Source organism: Athene noctua, chromosome 8, assembly GCF_965140245.1.
Source record: "Athene noctua chromosome 8, bAthNoc1.hap1.1, whole genome shotgun sequence".
In the NCBI taxonomy this organism is placed as follows: domain Eukaryota; kingdom Metazoa; phylum Chordata; class Aves; order Strigiformes; family Strigidae; genus Athene; species Athene noctua.
This window is the reverse complement of record NC_134044.1, coordinates 5626338-5643179: the sequence shown is the minus strand read 5'-3', so window position 1 is coordinate 5643179 and position 16842 is coordinate 5626338. Positions and strand designations below refer to the sequence as shown.

The following is a 16842-nucleotide window of genomic DNA, read 5'->3' as shown; positions in this document are numbered from 1 at the left end:
GAACTTTGTGTATAATATCTCAGAAACTCAACACCAGGAAACAAAAACAACTATTGAAACTATAGAACTACACTGGCAGAGACCAAGTGGATAAAGAATGAACTTAGACCAGAAATCAAGAAAAGGAGTACACCCGTCTGAGATGTTCTGGATCAGCCTTTTGGTAGGAGCAGGGAGGGCAAAATCTCTTATCTGCTCTTGTGCTGGGCACTGAGCAGGCCTAGGAGAGTTGATTCTCCTAGGTTGAGAGTTGATGCAATCAGATGTTTGCATGGCAGAGCTGGCACTTGTCTCATTGACCCACAACATCTCTTCAGTGGTATGTTCCTACACAGTTCTCAGTCTTGGCTTCTCATGATGCCTCTTAGGGCACAGCCACCAAACAGGGGCAATGTGTAATGTGGAACAGACATTGTAGAGGAGTGACAGGGACTGCGTTCTTCAGGGTGGATCAGGATTGAGGAAACAGCTACACAAGAGCAGCTGTTTCACAAGAGTGTGAAACTGTGAAGAGAGTGGTATCTCCCAAGGAAAATGCCATCAGGATTACAACCTGCAGAGCTGTTTGCACATGGAGCCTAAGCCACTTGGTCTCGCCATGGTTGTTTCCTTTAGCAACACCCAGCTAAGGTACAAACCAGAGCATATTACTGCTGTTGTATTGATAGCAGCTCTTCGGCACAGCCATGGGTAGTACTTAAATTAATAATGAGTAATAACAATTTTATAAATAAAATATCATTGTACTTGCTGAAGTGAATAAAATAGACATGAATGCATTAGATATGGATTTTAATGGCTCAAATCTCTGCTGAATTATTCTCTTCTAATAGTATTTTGACTGCAAGGACAGCATTAAAACCAACTGGAGAAACAAATCGGGATTGGGATGTGCAGCAGTGTATTAAATGGGAACTCAGCCTAGGAAAATACTGTGCCTTAGACTGATAGGGCTGGCATCAAGAGGAAGCTCTGCTCTAGTAGACATCCCCATGCTATTTTTTTGCCCACTTTTACTCATGTTCAGGACACCACAATGTCAACTTACTTTTCTCTCCTGTTCTTCGTCCAGTCGTCTTGAAACATGATAGTGGCGTTAGTGGTGAACATACTTCACCCGGCCTCCCTCCAGAGCTGCAGAGACGCTCCATGGCTCTGACCCTGCGTGAATTCCACCACAGGCTCATGTGCTTGCTCAAACTTGAGAAATTATCATACAGTATTTGATACTTCTTCCCCTTCACATTTTTTCCCCCACCTCCCAGCTGTCCTGGCAGTTTATGGCTGCACTGCAAGGCCCTTGGACCACAAACCTAGCTTGCCATGCAAAGCTGTCCAACCAGCAGGAGAGTTTTCATCTTGTCCCATTGCTGAAAAAGTTTTGTATCTTTTGCATGAGAACAACTCTTCTGTAGCTGTGGAGCACTGCTGTGCTACATGGTTTCAGGATAAGTCAATTAGGTGTTCCTGCTGGGACTACGCAAGGCTTTTTGGAAGCATAAGTGAAATTGAATTTTGCTGTCCTGGGGTGGAGCAGTCTGCTCTTGTATTAAGAAAGGAAGAAGTAAGGAAGAGCTTGGAGCTGGAAGGTGGAGACAGGACAGAACCCTGGGTGCTGCTTCTGCTGCTCCAAGAAAAGTGCGAGGTTGGAGGTATCACCTGCCATGGGTTTCCTTCCTCCTGGAGCCTTGCACCCTGATGCTTTTCCCCTCCTCTTATGACAGACTTCCAGATGTAGGTGGAGGTGGTTGCCCAGACTCTTCACCAAATTCAGTCATCCAACACTAAACCTGCCTTTAGGAAGAGATTTCTTCTTAAAATCTGTTTTTGGACTTAATGGCATCATCTGAGCAATGTGTTTTCCTCCCTCATGGCCTCCAATCTGGTACTACTCTGTTCAGCTGTGCTGAAAAGACTTTTCAGACACTTTTTGTACTGCAGTTTTCTGCTTAAGGTTTTAATAATATTAAGATCTAAAGTAATTCACCTTTCTCCAATTCTTATATTTTTTTAGTATGCCGCTAAAATTCGATGGGTTTTGAAGAAAGCCTGATCTGCTGCATGCCCAAAGACCACTTGGATGTTCTTCTTTCATTCCCTCCTACATCCATTCCTATTCCATCATTATATAAGTTGAAGGAACTCCAGTGTATTCCAGATGTTGAGTGATCAAATGGTATCAAAGAGCTGGGGGAAGTAAGGAAGGGGGAACTCAAAACTTTCCATCTTCAGAGAGAAACTGCCGGTCCCTGCCTTGCTGTTCACAGCTTCCCAATTTGAATCCAGAGTTGTGAAAATGTGGAAACTGTGAAAATATGAGCTGCGAACTCTGGGAAGCTGTGAAGCAGGGGAATGGGTGGGGATTTACAATCTCTCTTGAATGCAATGCAAAGGTTATAGATACTGCTTGAAAACTTAATTCTCTGAGAAGTGAGTTTTTGTCACAACAACATCAAGAGAAATAGCGGCCAAGGTTGCAGAATTGTCTCAGTTGTAAAAAACTTTCATTTCTTTGCTCATAACTTTCTGACATTTTTGTATTTGATGCAGAAGTTTTTCAGACCTGGCCTCTGCCAAAAGGAAATTTCATTTGAGCAAAGCCTGTTGTCTTGTTTCTGAGCCTGGAAGTGAGAGGCAATAATAATAATAATAAAAAAACAGACTCCCATTTCATTTTTTTTCTTTTGAATACCTTTCCAGCAAGAGTGTGAAAGGGGATGTTTCATGTAGGAACAGCCTTGACTGAGGAGCTGTGCCTTTCATTGGCCCAGGAAAGACTGAGTTTGATTTGTCTGAATTACTGACATTAGAAAATCACCAGCTGGGCTTTGCAATGTTGTGAAGCCCTTAGCCAGCAGCAGTGGGGAGGGACTCACCTATTCAATGGCTCTTTGAGAAAACTTTTTGAAAGAGGGGAAGCCCAGTCATGGATTTAGCAGATGACTCGCAGGAAGGTGTCTCTAGTTAGTGCACCTCCATTGTCAAATTTCTGAGGTTGGCAGAAGCTGAGAACATCCATGGTTTTTCAGCATGGGTCCAGAAAATACATAACTGCTTTCCTGTGACTCAGGGTGGAAACCAATGCACTGTTTCAGAGGCTCTGCATCGTTTCAGGGGCTCTGCAGAGCCACCTCAGCTGTTTGTGTACCTGTTCCCAGGGACGGGAGTGCAGCAGTGACTCCTGCAGCAGAAGGGCTTTATAGCTCCAGTGCTGGCTCCTCATGAGCCCTTCCCCTCCATCCCTGCTCTTTCCAAGGCTAACAAAGCCACGTGCTACAGTGCATGAACAGACATGGGTTGAGTCTGTTGCTGCTGGCCTGGACAACGTGGTGTCAGCAGAGCTCAAGGCCTTGGAGATGTGACCTGGATGAAGCTGCCTCCACGTACTCATGCCATGCCAGAGCTAATCACTGTAACTCTTCTTTGGGAACCAGGGCAGACCCAGCAGTGGTGGTACAAATGAGAGTTAATAAATCCAAATGGACCCACTGAGTGGTAATTTTTAACTTCTAGAAATAGTGGGACAGCTGTATTATTAGAGGTTTCCAGCCACCCAGGTTACCTCAGGGTCCCCCACCCACCATGGGTACAGATAATGGGGTGCTTCCCCTAGAATAAATAATTGCTTCTGCCTGAAATCAAGGACAAATGCCTAAACTGTGGTTCAGAAAGTTGTTTTAGCCCAAGGCCCTGCATATCCTTAATCTATGACACATGTCCAAATACGTTAAAAGGTTAGATATTAGTAGTCAGGGAGAGTTAAGGAGAAGATGCAGTGTTAATTGGAGATACCTGTGCTAAGTGTACAAGCAGTGCAGGCTGAGATCGTGTTGAGGACCGGGGCACTTAGCTCTAGCTTCTGTGCATCTCTCTTGACAAACCTCACTTCTTAGTGCCTTCTAATGCTGCAAAACAGGCATTTAAATTCCCTGCCGGGTCAGCCATTCATCACAAACACATTTAGACTTAATTGCTAATTAATTTTCCCTAGATAACGTAGATATATTTTTTTCTCAGTGTGTGAAATCTAGAAGAACTTTCTGAGAACCAGCCACAAATGAGTTGACTGTAATTGGTGTTCTCTCACTTAGGTGAGAAGTAACAGTTCATCAACTCTTAATTAGCTTGGACTTTTTTGAGAACAGTTTCCAATTTTTTGGCAGGAAGATATACATCTTGTTTCTCCTGTAGCAATACAAAAAAAAAGTCATTTTACCTTGAATTGACAAATCGGGCTGCGTTTGTTGGTGTTTTCTTCCTCCTGATGGTGAGTGCCAAGCTGCATGTCGAACCTGGATTGTTCAACAATTTATTCAGTTAGTGTCACTTGGCACAGAACACTGATTATACAAGAAAGTGAGTTTGAGCTTAGTTTAATCAAATTGTGAATGGGTAACCAGCAGTGCTTGGAGCGATACATTAAGATGCAGAGCAGCTTTTAGATATCTCATCAGCACCAGAGAAACTTTGTATTTTGTGTCTGATGTAGGTGAATGCCATTTCTTTCATTGTACAGCTAGGACTGCTTGGCAACACAGAAATGAAGCTACCTCAGATTAGTCAGACACTAAAAAGTGTCTTGCTGGGACAAATCGTCGGCCTGGCAGTTATCTGCTTGGCAAGTGAGCCCCTTCAGGAGATGCTGCAGGGGAAGGTGACCATGCACCAAGAAGTGGTGATGCTGCAGCAGGATCACCCCGGGTCAGCCCCCAGCTGTGCCAGAGTGAGCCGGCTGGGAGCTCGGAGCTGTGGCAGCCCTGACCTGGGCTTGTGCCACTGTGATCTAAGAGCCTAGGCTCATGGGCAATGCTAGGGCAGGAGAGAAGTGCTGGATGAGAAGCTTCCGAATAGTACATCATCCTCTTACAGTCTCTCACATGTTGGTGGAGTAGCCAAAATTTCCTAGGTGCACACAGGTGCTATGCTGGGGACGGAGCCATGGCTGTAAGAGGGGATACCTGAGCACTTTGCAGCAGCAGCAGAGCGATCTGTGTCGAGGCTGATGAATGAGGATTACCTGGATAGGTGCTATATATGTGCCAGTAACACTTGCCAAGTTTTAATTACATATTGTACAATTATTCAGTGTAGATGAGACCTTTTGGTAAAAGGCAAGTTCTCACCTGTGTTAGTGCCCTGCAGTTCACAGCAATAATTTTGTCATAAGAGCAAATTGCCTTGTGCTGCTGTCTTTGGGGCTAGTGATGGCTGAACTGTTCGAGTAGGGGGAGATGCAGACCCAAAGGAGTTCCTTGGGCTGGGATGAGAGGCCCCAGGCTTTGCAGAAAGCTTGCACTACCGTGGGAGAGAGCTCCTCTCTGGCAGCTGGGGTGCCAGAGTAAGAGTTGGGACCCAGAGGGAAGTCAGGGGTCAAATCGTCCTTTTTCTTGAGATTCCACAGGAGAGGTTTTGATAAGCTGTGTTAGGACAGCATGTGCTGCAGGCATCACTTCTTCTTAAACTGAGGTCCTTTAGCAAAGTACTTGGTGATGAGATCAAGCTTTTTACTTTATTCATATTAGAAACCCCACATTACAAGGTAATTTTATAGGAGGCTTAGGTGCCCTGGCAGCACATTCACACTGGTGTCTGTAGGAAGAAATCCAGTTTTAATAGGGAAGATGGAGAAACACATGCAGATCAGTCATTTGAGAGGTATCCCCATACAAATGTTTGGAGATACAAACAGGTCAGGTGGAATAAGAATAAATTTCTTTCAAAAGTACACTTGAAAACCATAGTTTTTCTTCAACATCTTAGATAACATTTTTTAATTTTAATTTTCTGCATAAGTGATTAAACCAAACCTGCTAAAATCTAGTTTGTTCACGATCTTTTAAAACCACTTAAATCAAATTTTAAACTATTAAGCAGTACACGATTGTAGCTATAGGAAGCCAGGCTGTTAATGCTCAGTATTGGTTTGTTAAAATACTACAGGAATTTTCAGTATCAGCAGCCTGTTGTGCAGATGCAGAAGGTGTTTTCACTTGTTCAATCCACTTGTTGAGTTTTAACTTCATTTAAATCTGAGAAGCAAATGAGAGATTGTTAATGTAGGAAAGCTTGTATGGCCCTTCCTGTCTCTGAATATAAGCAAGACCTATGGAAATGAGCTTTACTAGTTCTAAAAGTTTAGAGGTCTTTAATCAGTGCCATTCCCTCAAAAAATACTTTAATAAAGCTTTATACATGCAATATGCATCTTTCACAAGCTTTTCTTTCTTTTTTTATATGCCTAGCACATTGAAGTTAATCTATATACCTAAAGACATGCTGTTTGATTTTAATTGAATAACAGTTTCCCTCCAACTAGATCTTATCATACATCACCAAAAAAAAAAAAAAAAGTCATTTAGATTTAAAGAATAGTGTAATCGGGTTTGCTTCGAAAAGGCCCTAAAAAGTACAAATGTAATTGAAATGAAAATGATAATTTGAACCATTGTTTCTCTCACTGACTTAAGTGCTGATTAAAGTTGCTTATGTAAATCAATAAATTGAATCGGGTTGGTCCTTCTATAAGTTCCCTACTGTGCAGTCTCAGAGAGCCTGAAGGTAGCTGGCAGTCGAGAAGATGGCAATACCTAAAGATGTTGGTAAGGGAGGAATCGAATCTGTCACCTTTACCCTGCTGTATGTAGCAGGAATTGCATTTCTGTCACTTCTATGACCACTGAACCTATGGCATAAAACCCTTTAGTTGTTTATACCTAAACAAAAGTAGGATGCAAATCCAAAGAAGTCAAATGGGATGAGAACCATGAATATGATAATGTTGTCCTCAGCTCAGAAACACTTGAGTACAACCCTGTCTTTAAATACATAATAATACATGCCTGTTCCTGTCACAGCACCTGGGACTCTGGCACACGCGTTATGGGCTGTGCCTCAGAGCCAGGCTGGCTGCCATGACTAGAGCTGATGGGGGTATCTCTGAAGAGCTGGCACCATTGCTGGTGGCAGCCCTGCTCCAACTCACCAGGGCTTTGGAAGTAACATGGTGGAAAATAAGCAGTGAGGCAGGAAAGAAAGGTGGCTCAAACAAGTTGCAGTCATCTTTCCAAAGGCAACTTCAAGTTGTGCAGTGGATTGTGGTGGTTTGGGGTTGGTGGGAACATCAGTTAGTCAGAGTAAAGCCATGTCCTCTTCAAGTAGATGTGGTGCCCCAAAGAGGAGTTCATGCCTGCAGGGACCTTGTCTTAGACCGCTGTGCTTTGTGCTGGCTGTGCTGGAGTCCCGCTGGCTTCCCCAGATTATCAGTGCTTCAGCCAGGAATGGCAGCCTTCCAGGAAAAGAGGAAAATGGGGGTGGGGGTGTGTTTGTAAGTTCTATTTTAAAATTGAAGAAGTCTTCTTCAGAAAAGCCTTCACTTTTGTATGATAGTAGGAGCAGGTGATACTGGAGGAATTTCAGCCTTTCATGTGATTAAATGGAAGACTTCAGGTTATCTTCGAGATGAAATTTTTAACTCGCTTCATTCTGGTGTGGACACTAATATTGATGGGTTAGTCTGACTCTTAACAGCAGTTATTACAGAATAGACCTTCATCTCCTGAGCAGCCTCCAGACATCCTTGTGTGTTTATAATGTTTGCTAAGGATGTTTAACAAGTGTCAACAACTGTGCCAGAAGCAACTGGCTCTTGATTCAGGGTTGAGTGTCTCATAAGGCGTTGTGGCAAGTTACGGTTATGTGACAGTTGATGTGTTCTGTAAAGAAAACCTGTGAGTAACACTGTGGCACCTTAAGCACTCAGAGAAGAGCCTCAGTTTTGGTTCTAGGTGAAGCAGCCAGAAGAGGCCAGGAGGCCCAGAGCCTGGTTCTCTGTCACTGGCACTGGGGGGTTCCTCCTTCAATCTTCTCAGCTGAGGCTCAAAATTGAAGCTCAAAATTGTGGGTAAGGTCGGTCTGAGGAAGTGCTATATTAGGGCCCATCTCTTCTCTCAGGGCATTCGGTTGTGCTGTAAAACAGCACAGCCCATTGCATTCCTGCTTGTCCAACTGATGCATCACCTTTTTCTTCTCTCTTCAGGTTATTTCCAGGATTTGTTGAACAAGTCAGAAAAGGCTCTTTATGATGCTTTTCCAAGCATGTACGGGGAATTGTACACTCAGAACATGAAGGTCTTCAAGGACTTGTACAGCGAGTTACGCCGCTATTACCGGGGCTCCAACATCAACTTGGAAGAGGCCCTCAATGAGTTCTGGACACGCTTGCTGGAGCGACTCTTCAAGCTGATGAATCCCCAGTACCATATCACAGATGAGTACCTGGACTGCATGGTGAAACATGCGGAGCAGCACAAACCCTTCGGGGAAGTTCCCAGGGACCTGAAGGTGAAGGCAACCCGAGCCTTCATCGCAGCACGCTCCTATGCACAGGGCTTTCTAGTGGGCAGCGACGTGGTCAGAAAGGTGTCTCAGGTATGTTGGGGTTCTTCCTTCTCCTCCATCCTCAGATTGGCAGGACATCAATCAGCTGCTGCTGTTGGGGAGGGGGGGGCTTATTTCCCCTTATCTTTTCATTATAAAGGTATTTTTCAGGTTTAGAAAATGAACTGCTTGAGGGTCACCCATCAGTGAAAGGGAACAGCAAGCCTGAACTTCTCCAGGATAGAACAGAAGTGAGGTATAACTCGCCACAAATCAGTCTTTCCTTCATTTTAACCTATGCAGCAGAGTGCCAAGGAGATGTCGGTCGCCAAAGCTGTAAAGCCATTCTGTTGCTTGCCTAGATTCCTTGCTCTTTCCCAACAGGGAAATGGCATGCCTCTAAATCACACGGCCTTATTTTCCTCCTTGATGGCGATATGATGTAGGGTATGCAGAGCTGACTTGCCACAGGTGTGCTGGGAATACACACAGAGAGATGCGTTTCAGCAGTTGGTGATGGGCTTGCTGTGTCTGTTTATGTAGCCATATATATATTTGTAAAGCTTCTGTGTACAGAGAGGGTGAGTTTGTAAGGTGAATTGGGATCTTCAGGGATGAAAGGTGTTATATAAATGTAAATTAACATGACTGAATCCAGGGTTTCAGGTGGAAGGAGATTGTATTCTTTACTGCAGAAGTAGCCAGAAGGCAGCGATTGTCCTGAAACAAGGTATTCAGGCTTTTCTCACAAGTAGCAAGAAGAAAATCCATACTGAAAAAATGACTTGCATACTGCATGTGGAGATGGCAATCAGCAGGTGTGAGAATCAGGGTGTAATTAAAATGTGAATGTAAAAATACGGAATCACAGTTCATTTCCTCGGAAGGTAATGCATGGTAATGCACAGCAGAGAACAGTACTATTTGATGCAGCAAATCCAGACTTTAATCTCAGGAAAAAACATTAATGTGGTAATAGTGACAAACGCTTTAATTTTCATTGTGAGACTATGAAACTGTTCAGCTACCCCAAAGCCTTTGTACATGTCGTTAACATCACACTGTCCTGACAAGATGGATAAAAGAGGAGAATGATGTAATTTCAGGGGGACCAAAGTAAAATATTCTTCATAAATCATAATGGCAGAGATTTCCAGCACAACATGTGTGATTCTGCCTGTAGCCAAGTTTGGTGGGTAAAGCAGGCTGGCAGGGCAACTGCGGTCATAGTATCAGCAGAAGGGAAGGACCTGAGATACCAACATGCAGCGTATTTTTCCCCCACCTTCATGGAGACTTCTGACCCATTGGATTTTGCCTCTGGTCCCCCTTTTCTGAATTTTCCTTCTCTTGACATTTCTTATCAAATGGGATGTGGCCTACATAACCAGTCACAGATCCTCCTCTTCCCTCTACCTCCCCCCAACTCATTCTTCCAGGATGGAGGGTCTTCCAGGAGGGTCCCAACCCATGCCTCTCTCTCACAAGAGCCCTCCCTGGGATTGCAGTTAACCTGACATCTTGCTGTTTTAGCACAATCTGCATCAACTGAATCGGGAAACCTCAGCAAAGCCTCCCCGAGAGGTGATTTTGTAACAAAGGCCAAAATTGACCCATTCCCCTTGTTTTCAGGAATGGGTTTAGTACTTCAGGCAAGAGGGGGTGAGAATGCTGCGGTGGGAAATCCCTTTTATGGATGCCCTGGTAGCCCTCAGCTTGTGTCTAAAACACAGGCCTGGTTTACTCACTTTCCTTTACCAGCTGTGGATTTACACTAGTGACAAACGGATGTGAAGTGCTGAACTCGATCTGCAACTGGTGCTTTGGTTTTAGTCATTTTCCATGTTGCTTTATACTTATGGTATTAGGAGAAAGTGTATAAGACTTTTATTAAGATTGGAAACTGGGACTTGGCTTTCCTGTCAGCTGTAGCAGTAGTCTTTAAAATTAACTCTTTGAGCTGAAATTTCATATGGAGCAGCAGTGTTTTGGTCAGGAAGTCTGAGAAAGCCTGTTTAAAAGGGAAACTTAGAAATAAATTACTTAGCTTCAGACTTCTGAAAAATTAGATTACTCCATTTTTATTTATTTGCAAATCCCAGAAAAGCTACTGATTTCTATTAAAACCCTCCTGGTTTTGGCTTCTCAGACACGTCCAGTTCGGTGTTTGTCACCTGTATCCTATTGCTGTTTCAGGTCCTGTGCAGAGTCTGCATTACTGGGCATCTAGAGTAAGACTGGTGCTGTTTGCCAGATTTTCTGGCTGTCTTGAAATGGGGAAGAGCCTGTCTTGACTGAGCTACAGGAAGGGATTTAGTGAGATTTCTTTAATCCCTGCTGCCTTTCTGCTGTGCCCAAGGGGTGTTTCTTCCCCAGCCTGCAGCTGCCCGACCTCAACCTCATAGGAAGCCATCCCTCGAGCAGCCCTTGGCCAGTGTGGCTGGTGGCCACGGAGGGGTGGGAACAGGAGCAGTGTGCTGGCAGCAGCACTCTGCATCCTGCTGGGGATAAAGAGTTTGAGGGCAGCTGGGGAGAAAATAGTAAAAACATTTTTCATCTTTACTGCCGTTCTAGCTTTTAAGGCAAGTCACCCTGACAAAGTGCAGGCGCTGACATCAAGATCTAAAGCTTTTAATGCCACGGTTCCTGCCACAGTGGCTGTGGGAGGGGGCCCAGGGAGCCCGTGGCACATGCGTGGCTGGTGCGGCTCTCCGCAGGGCTGGGGATGGATGCACGGGTCGATGCCCTGCCCTGGGAGAGGCATAGGGGTTGATGTGCCACGCGTGGGTGGGGGTGTTGGCACAGCTTCTCTGTGTTCACATTCAGGTTCTGTGTTTCTGTAGCTGTTCTTTCAGGACAAATTGCAGGTTTTTGTTTCAGTTGCACAATGCCAAGTGTGTTTTTCATCATCTGCGTGAAGTAGCAGCTGCCAAAACAGCAGCAGCCCCAAAATCCCTAGTGAAGGGCACACGCAGAAGGGGCTCCCCCAGGGATGCACACCTTGTGCTGCGTGCCAGGGCAAGAGAGAAGAAATATCCCGGTTTTGTTTAGGATCCTTTTCTTTGGTTGTGAGATTGGCAGCTGCCCAAAAATAGTGTTTGCTGCAACTCCAGGCTTCAAGGGAACAGGTGAAGGCCTTATGTGAGGAGACTTGCTGCCTGCCAGGTGCTGCTCAGAGATCCACACTTGGTGTGAGCAATTTCCACGTTTAGCAAGGAGAGCAAGAATGTGCTCCTGTGAAATACATGGTATAGGTGAATTGTAATACGGGGGGGGGAGCAAAACTGAGATAGCAAGGGCTGAGAGATAACCTGTTATATAACAAAAGCAAAAATCCTCAGAGAGATGCAGCATAATAAACAGCAATATCCAGACTGGTTTTGTTATTTATTACTCACATTATGATACTGCTCAGGCATCTAAGTCTTAGGTCAGGACTGTTGCACAAAGTGCTGTGGGGACAGGTAGCAGAGGTGATCCTGTCTGCACCAGTGCTCCCATAAAGGAGACTGGTCCGTGCCCATATTGCACCGACGAACGGGGAGGAGAGCTGCCCTGTGCACGTCAAAAAATGTCCAGAATCCTCAAGTTCCCCTTGGAGACTTGACAACCTGTGAATCTTGGATGAGAGCACAGAAAACGTAAAGAAATCATGTTCTGTTTCCAAAGCCAGGCAGAGGAGGTGTTTTAAAATGAATTTTGCTCATCAGTCAGAAAGTGAGTTATTAGGACAATCTTTCGTTGCTTCTTGCTCTTGAATTTTAAGTTCCCCCATGGTAGTGGGATTGATGTGAAGCAACACCAGCTATGTAAGCAAGAAACCCTTACTTAAGCAATCAATTTTAATAGCTGTTTGCATTTCCTTTTCTTAGTAGATGTTCTTAAGGATGATTCTCATTTGAATTTGAAACAAAATATGATGACTTCCTTTACTAATTATAAGCTTTTCCACTAAGTCCTGTATTTCATTTTACCGATGAAGGTCATCTGTCATTTTGATTTAAGCAATACTGTGTCTCACAATACATTTCAGCCTTGTTTTTTTAAACTTTTATGTTAGTATAAGGTAAATGGCAACTTTCCTGTTTACCATATGAGTAATTTTTAAACACATGGTGGGTCAAGCTGCATTTGGATGGGAACTGAATTCTAATTAAAAAGGCCCCAAAATAGAATTTTTATGGATGTTTTTAACAGTTAAGTGAATGTGCTGGACACATAGGGAAAATAATGTTTATCTAAATATGTTTTACATTTCCAACAAGTCAATAATATAACAAAGACAGTATGGTCATTCCTGGTCCTCATGTCCTTTAAGATTGTAGCCATTTCTCATACCACACTTTTTTCCATAGTTTGGAAGGTCATAGTTGACTTCTGTCTTTCAGCTTCCAGTTGTTTTTTGAGTGAAGTAGGCATAAAATTTGTCTGACTGAATAAAGTGAAGAATATAATCTTTTTCATACACTTGTGAAACCACTGTGTTAAAACAGCACAGTGCAGTGACCTCCTGTCCCACTCGCTCGGTGACACATCTCCATCCTTTCAGTGACTTATCTTTATTCACAGTATCAGCAGCAAGTACATACAACCATAAATAAAATTTTATTTCGTTTAAAGGATTTCACTTTTGTAATAAAATTAAGCATTTATCTAAGTTGGCCTCCTCTTGATCCTGAAAAGACAATAATAGTGTTTGTAAGTAGATGTTATGAGAATGTTGTTCTTTGGCAATATCCTTATATTACCACATTTATTTCCTTTTCACTGGAGGTTATCCCACCTCTTGCTTTGGAGCTGTTCAGTTTTTGCACAGCAGAGGTGTGTGTTCCTGTGTTACGACAATCCCCCAATGGCAGGATGCTGTTGTACAGAGACTAGCTTTGCCCCAAGAACCATAGGGTGCCACAGTAAATTATCTCTCCATCTGGAAGAAGCTCTCATCTAGGAAATAGAGGTAGCACTTTCCTTCAGGGAGATCATCTGTTTGCTTGCATGGGATTTAATAAACTTCCCACCTTTTGACAGCAGCTACCTGTAGGTATAGACAGATCTGCTTGGTAAGATACCATTCGTCCAGGAGCTCAGCTTCAGATCTGTCCCCTCCTTTACAAAAATGAGGTGGGGGTAATGTGAAACAGAGTCCTGCAGGATCTCTGTGTGGGACATGAGCAGAGGGTCCGAAGGGTGCTGGTGTCACCAGCAGAGATAGAGACGGGATGCAGCTCACCACAGCCAGGTACAAACAGCAACTGCTGGAGAGTGCTGGGTTTTTTCTTTTTTTTCCCTACTGTCATTGCAAACCACTGATGGGACTTTCTGAAAATGAGCTGGTTGGTGCCTGTGCTAAAAGCTTGTGCTGCTGCAGACCCAGGAGCAATACATAGGGTAGAAAATGCCACAAGCACTGTTTGCAGGTCTGGCTGTATTCAGGAGGAGGAGGAGGACTGAAGTCCCAGGAGTTGAGAAGCCTGGGGTGCTTCAGACACCCCTGCCTGTAAACACCATCTTGCTCTTGCACCTTCAGGGACTAGTTCCTGCAGTGGCTCCTGCAGGCACAGGGATGTGTCCTTCCTTGCTCAGGTCGGGTCAGTCTCACCTCTGTTGAAGTGTCGCATGTTTTCTTGGTGGGCTGTCCCTGGGCAGTTTGTATGTGGGATTGCATGGTTTAAAACGTTTTAGATTTAAGTCCCTGTCAGCCTGATTCCCTCTGCAAACCCAGAAGCTGAATATCCCTTTCCCTGAGCTGACATGTGCTCCCTGAGCCTGCCATCAGCTGCCTTCTTGCTTTAAACAACTTGGTACAGCAGCTCATGCAGCCCCACATGCACCTCTTACATCCCACTGCTCTTTTCCAGCACCGCTGCATGTAAAGCTAGGGAGAGAATTTTGCAATAATGTTGGAATTTGTTTAGACAGATTCAAATTGAGCTGGATGGGGAGCATGCAGTCTTGAACACTTCCTTATGTATTTCACATATTACTTTCCAGTATTTCTATCCGTTGTTATGTTCAAATCACAACCCTTCAGGGATAAAAACCCATAGGTGTTCTGAATATAATAGAAATAATGCAGACAAGCAGATATATGTCTTCTATATTTACCTGGTGGTTAAAAGTCAATTGAATCTAGTTTTCAAAGGATTGAAAATTGTACCAGCTGGAAATATCTGAGTCAGATGAACAGAGCAGGGAGTGTGTTGAATAGGCAGGTGTTGGCTTGCAGTATTTTCCTCTGGAGGAGAGGAGCATAACAGCCGTCTGTGTATCCACATGGATCTTCCTCATTTTAATATCTGAAGGTAGTTAGGCACTGGACAGGAATCTGAAGGGACAGATCCTCCTGCTCAGCTGTGGGTCCTGCCCTCGGGTCTGGTGTCACTCACAGCAGTACTGCCTTCTGGAGCCATGCTCACTGCCCTCTGGAAGTGCCCTCACCACCGGCTGTGGAGGGAGACAGGGCCAGCTCTGCTCTCTGTTTTGCTGCCCCAGTTTGGCTGGATGACCCTAGCCTTCATTTTTTAATTTTTTTTTTTTCTGAGTCTGCAAAATGGCCATTTGGCTGCTGGGCTGGTGAGGATGGACCCAAGCAGTTTGTCTGGCCTCAGGCTTAACAGCAGCTCTGGTTTGCTGGAGCACAAAAGGCATGGGTTTGGCATCAGCCTTCATTCCTGTGCTGGGCTGAACACGTTGAGGTGAAAGCAAGAGGGTCACCAAACTGCAGGGCCGCCTGCTCCTCGCCCTTGCCACCAGTACCCAGCAGAGCCACCACCAGCACGCTGCGCCTGCACCCCACTTGCTTTCTGATCCCTGACGGGGGTTTGGAAACATGCATGATGTATTTTGAATGATGGACTTGGTGAGGCTTAAAACTCACTGTGCTCCAAGGACTCGTGGCTGTGCATTTGTGGAAGAAAGATGCAAAATAATGACTGAAGTGATTATACAATTCATTAGACTTTGAAAGAATCATATTTCTGTCAGCCCTGCAGCTGTTTCTTTTAGAGTTTTATTCTAAAAGATTGCAAAGCTTGGTTCATTTAACACACGTCAAGGTGCTAATTACATCAGGGCTGGCATAAACATGCACAAGGCAGCTGCTGACCATGTGGCAGAGAGAACAGGGTCTGCTCCCCGCGCCAGCGGAGGGATGGGAGCACCTGCAGCTCCCGCTCCTTTCCTGGGGGAGGTTGGGCACTGATGGCCCAGTGCATGGAGCTGCCATGGCCCTGACTTCCAGCTTGCACACGTGAAGATGCAGAGAACAGCACAGATTTTTTGGGGTCATAGTATTTGAGGGTCCTTCCACAGGGAGACTGTAAAAGTGAAATGTTTCCCACCATGAAATTGCAACGCTGCAGATAGCCCTGATCACAGAGCCAGGCAGCTCCCCGGCAAAACACAAACTTGTCCTCCCAGTCCGGTCTGTTATAGAGAGGATGAGGCTGGCTGGCTGAACCTGTACCTGGGCTGGCGATTGTCCCCCAGGCAGCTTAGCAGCGCTCTCCACCACTGGCCCGGCAGGATCCGTTCCCCTGCTTGGCCTATTTTGTAGCTGCTGTTCTTCATACTGACAACTTTATCCCAACTGTACAATTCCAACTGAGGGATCTGGGGTAATTGGAGTGGCTCTGAACACCCACCTGCGTTTCCCAGCACACACGGCCAGATCTGTGAATTGAAGACCTGACCTGTTTTCTCTTAAACCAGAATGGGTGTTTCACAGCTAGCAGGAAAAACTTCTTACTTCACCTTACTTCTATCACCTGCCTTTAAAATATGCATGAGAAGGTAAGCGAGGGTGCTACAAATGCCTCAGCTGCAGCTGCCTGCATAGCTGTCTTCAGCCCCCAGACCTGGGGATGTGTCCAGCTAGAGGTGCTTTCTGCCTCTAGCTGCCCAGCACACGTGCCTGCATCTAGAAACCTGCTTGCTATCTGCTGGCTTTAAAGCAGTCATCAGTTTAGAAGTCTGAGTTGCCTAATGTCACTGGGTTTAACTGGTGCTTCTGGGGATTAGAATGGCCATTCAGACACTAAGTCCTTCTACCTGGAAAAATATACCTGAGAGTTAATGCAGGCACATTTTGACATGTATCTGACATATCTGGAGGTTTTCTGTGTTCGCCCCAACCATCCCTGCATCATGCCAAAACCAAAGCTAGGTGCTAGAGGTCCCTGTGCCCACCTTGTGTCTGCACTGCTTCTGGGAGACTAAAGCCAAGAAGGGACCAGAAGAGCAGCCACACGACAGGGACACGGGCCAGCTCAGCGAACACCAACACCACGCTGCAGAGAGGTCCCTGCAGGCCACCCTCATACACATCTGGGCAAAATTTTTAGAGGGGACAGAGCGTACAGAAAAACAGCTCCATCGACAGCATTAGGTACTATCTCAACCTTCTGCCTCCATCAGCCAGCCTGCCCCCATCCCTATGACTAGCCAGGGGAGTTGACAGCACTTCCA

At 45.0% G+C, this 16842-nt stretch overlaps 1 protein-coding gene across 1 annotated transcript in view; it reads left to right on the top strand.

Moving 5' to 3' along the window:
- The window catches only part of GPC1 (glypican 1), a 218756-nt gene that overhangs the window by 178794 nt on the left and 23120 nt on the right, over positions 1–16842 (top strand). The window contains exon 3 of the mRNA XM_074911759.1: positions 8036–8427. Coding sequence (XP_074767860.1) covers positions 8036–8427 — 392 coding nt within the window. The remainder of the gene's footprint in view (positions 1–8035; positions 8428–16842) is intronic.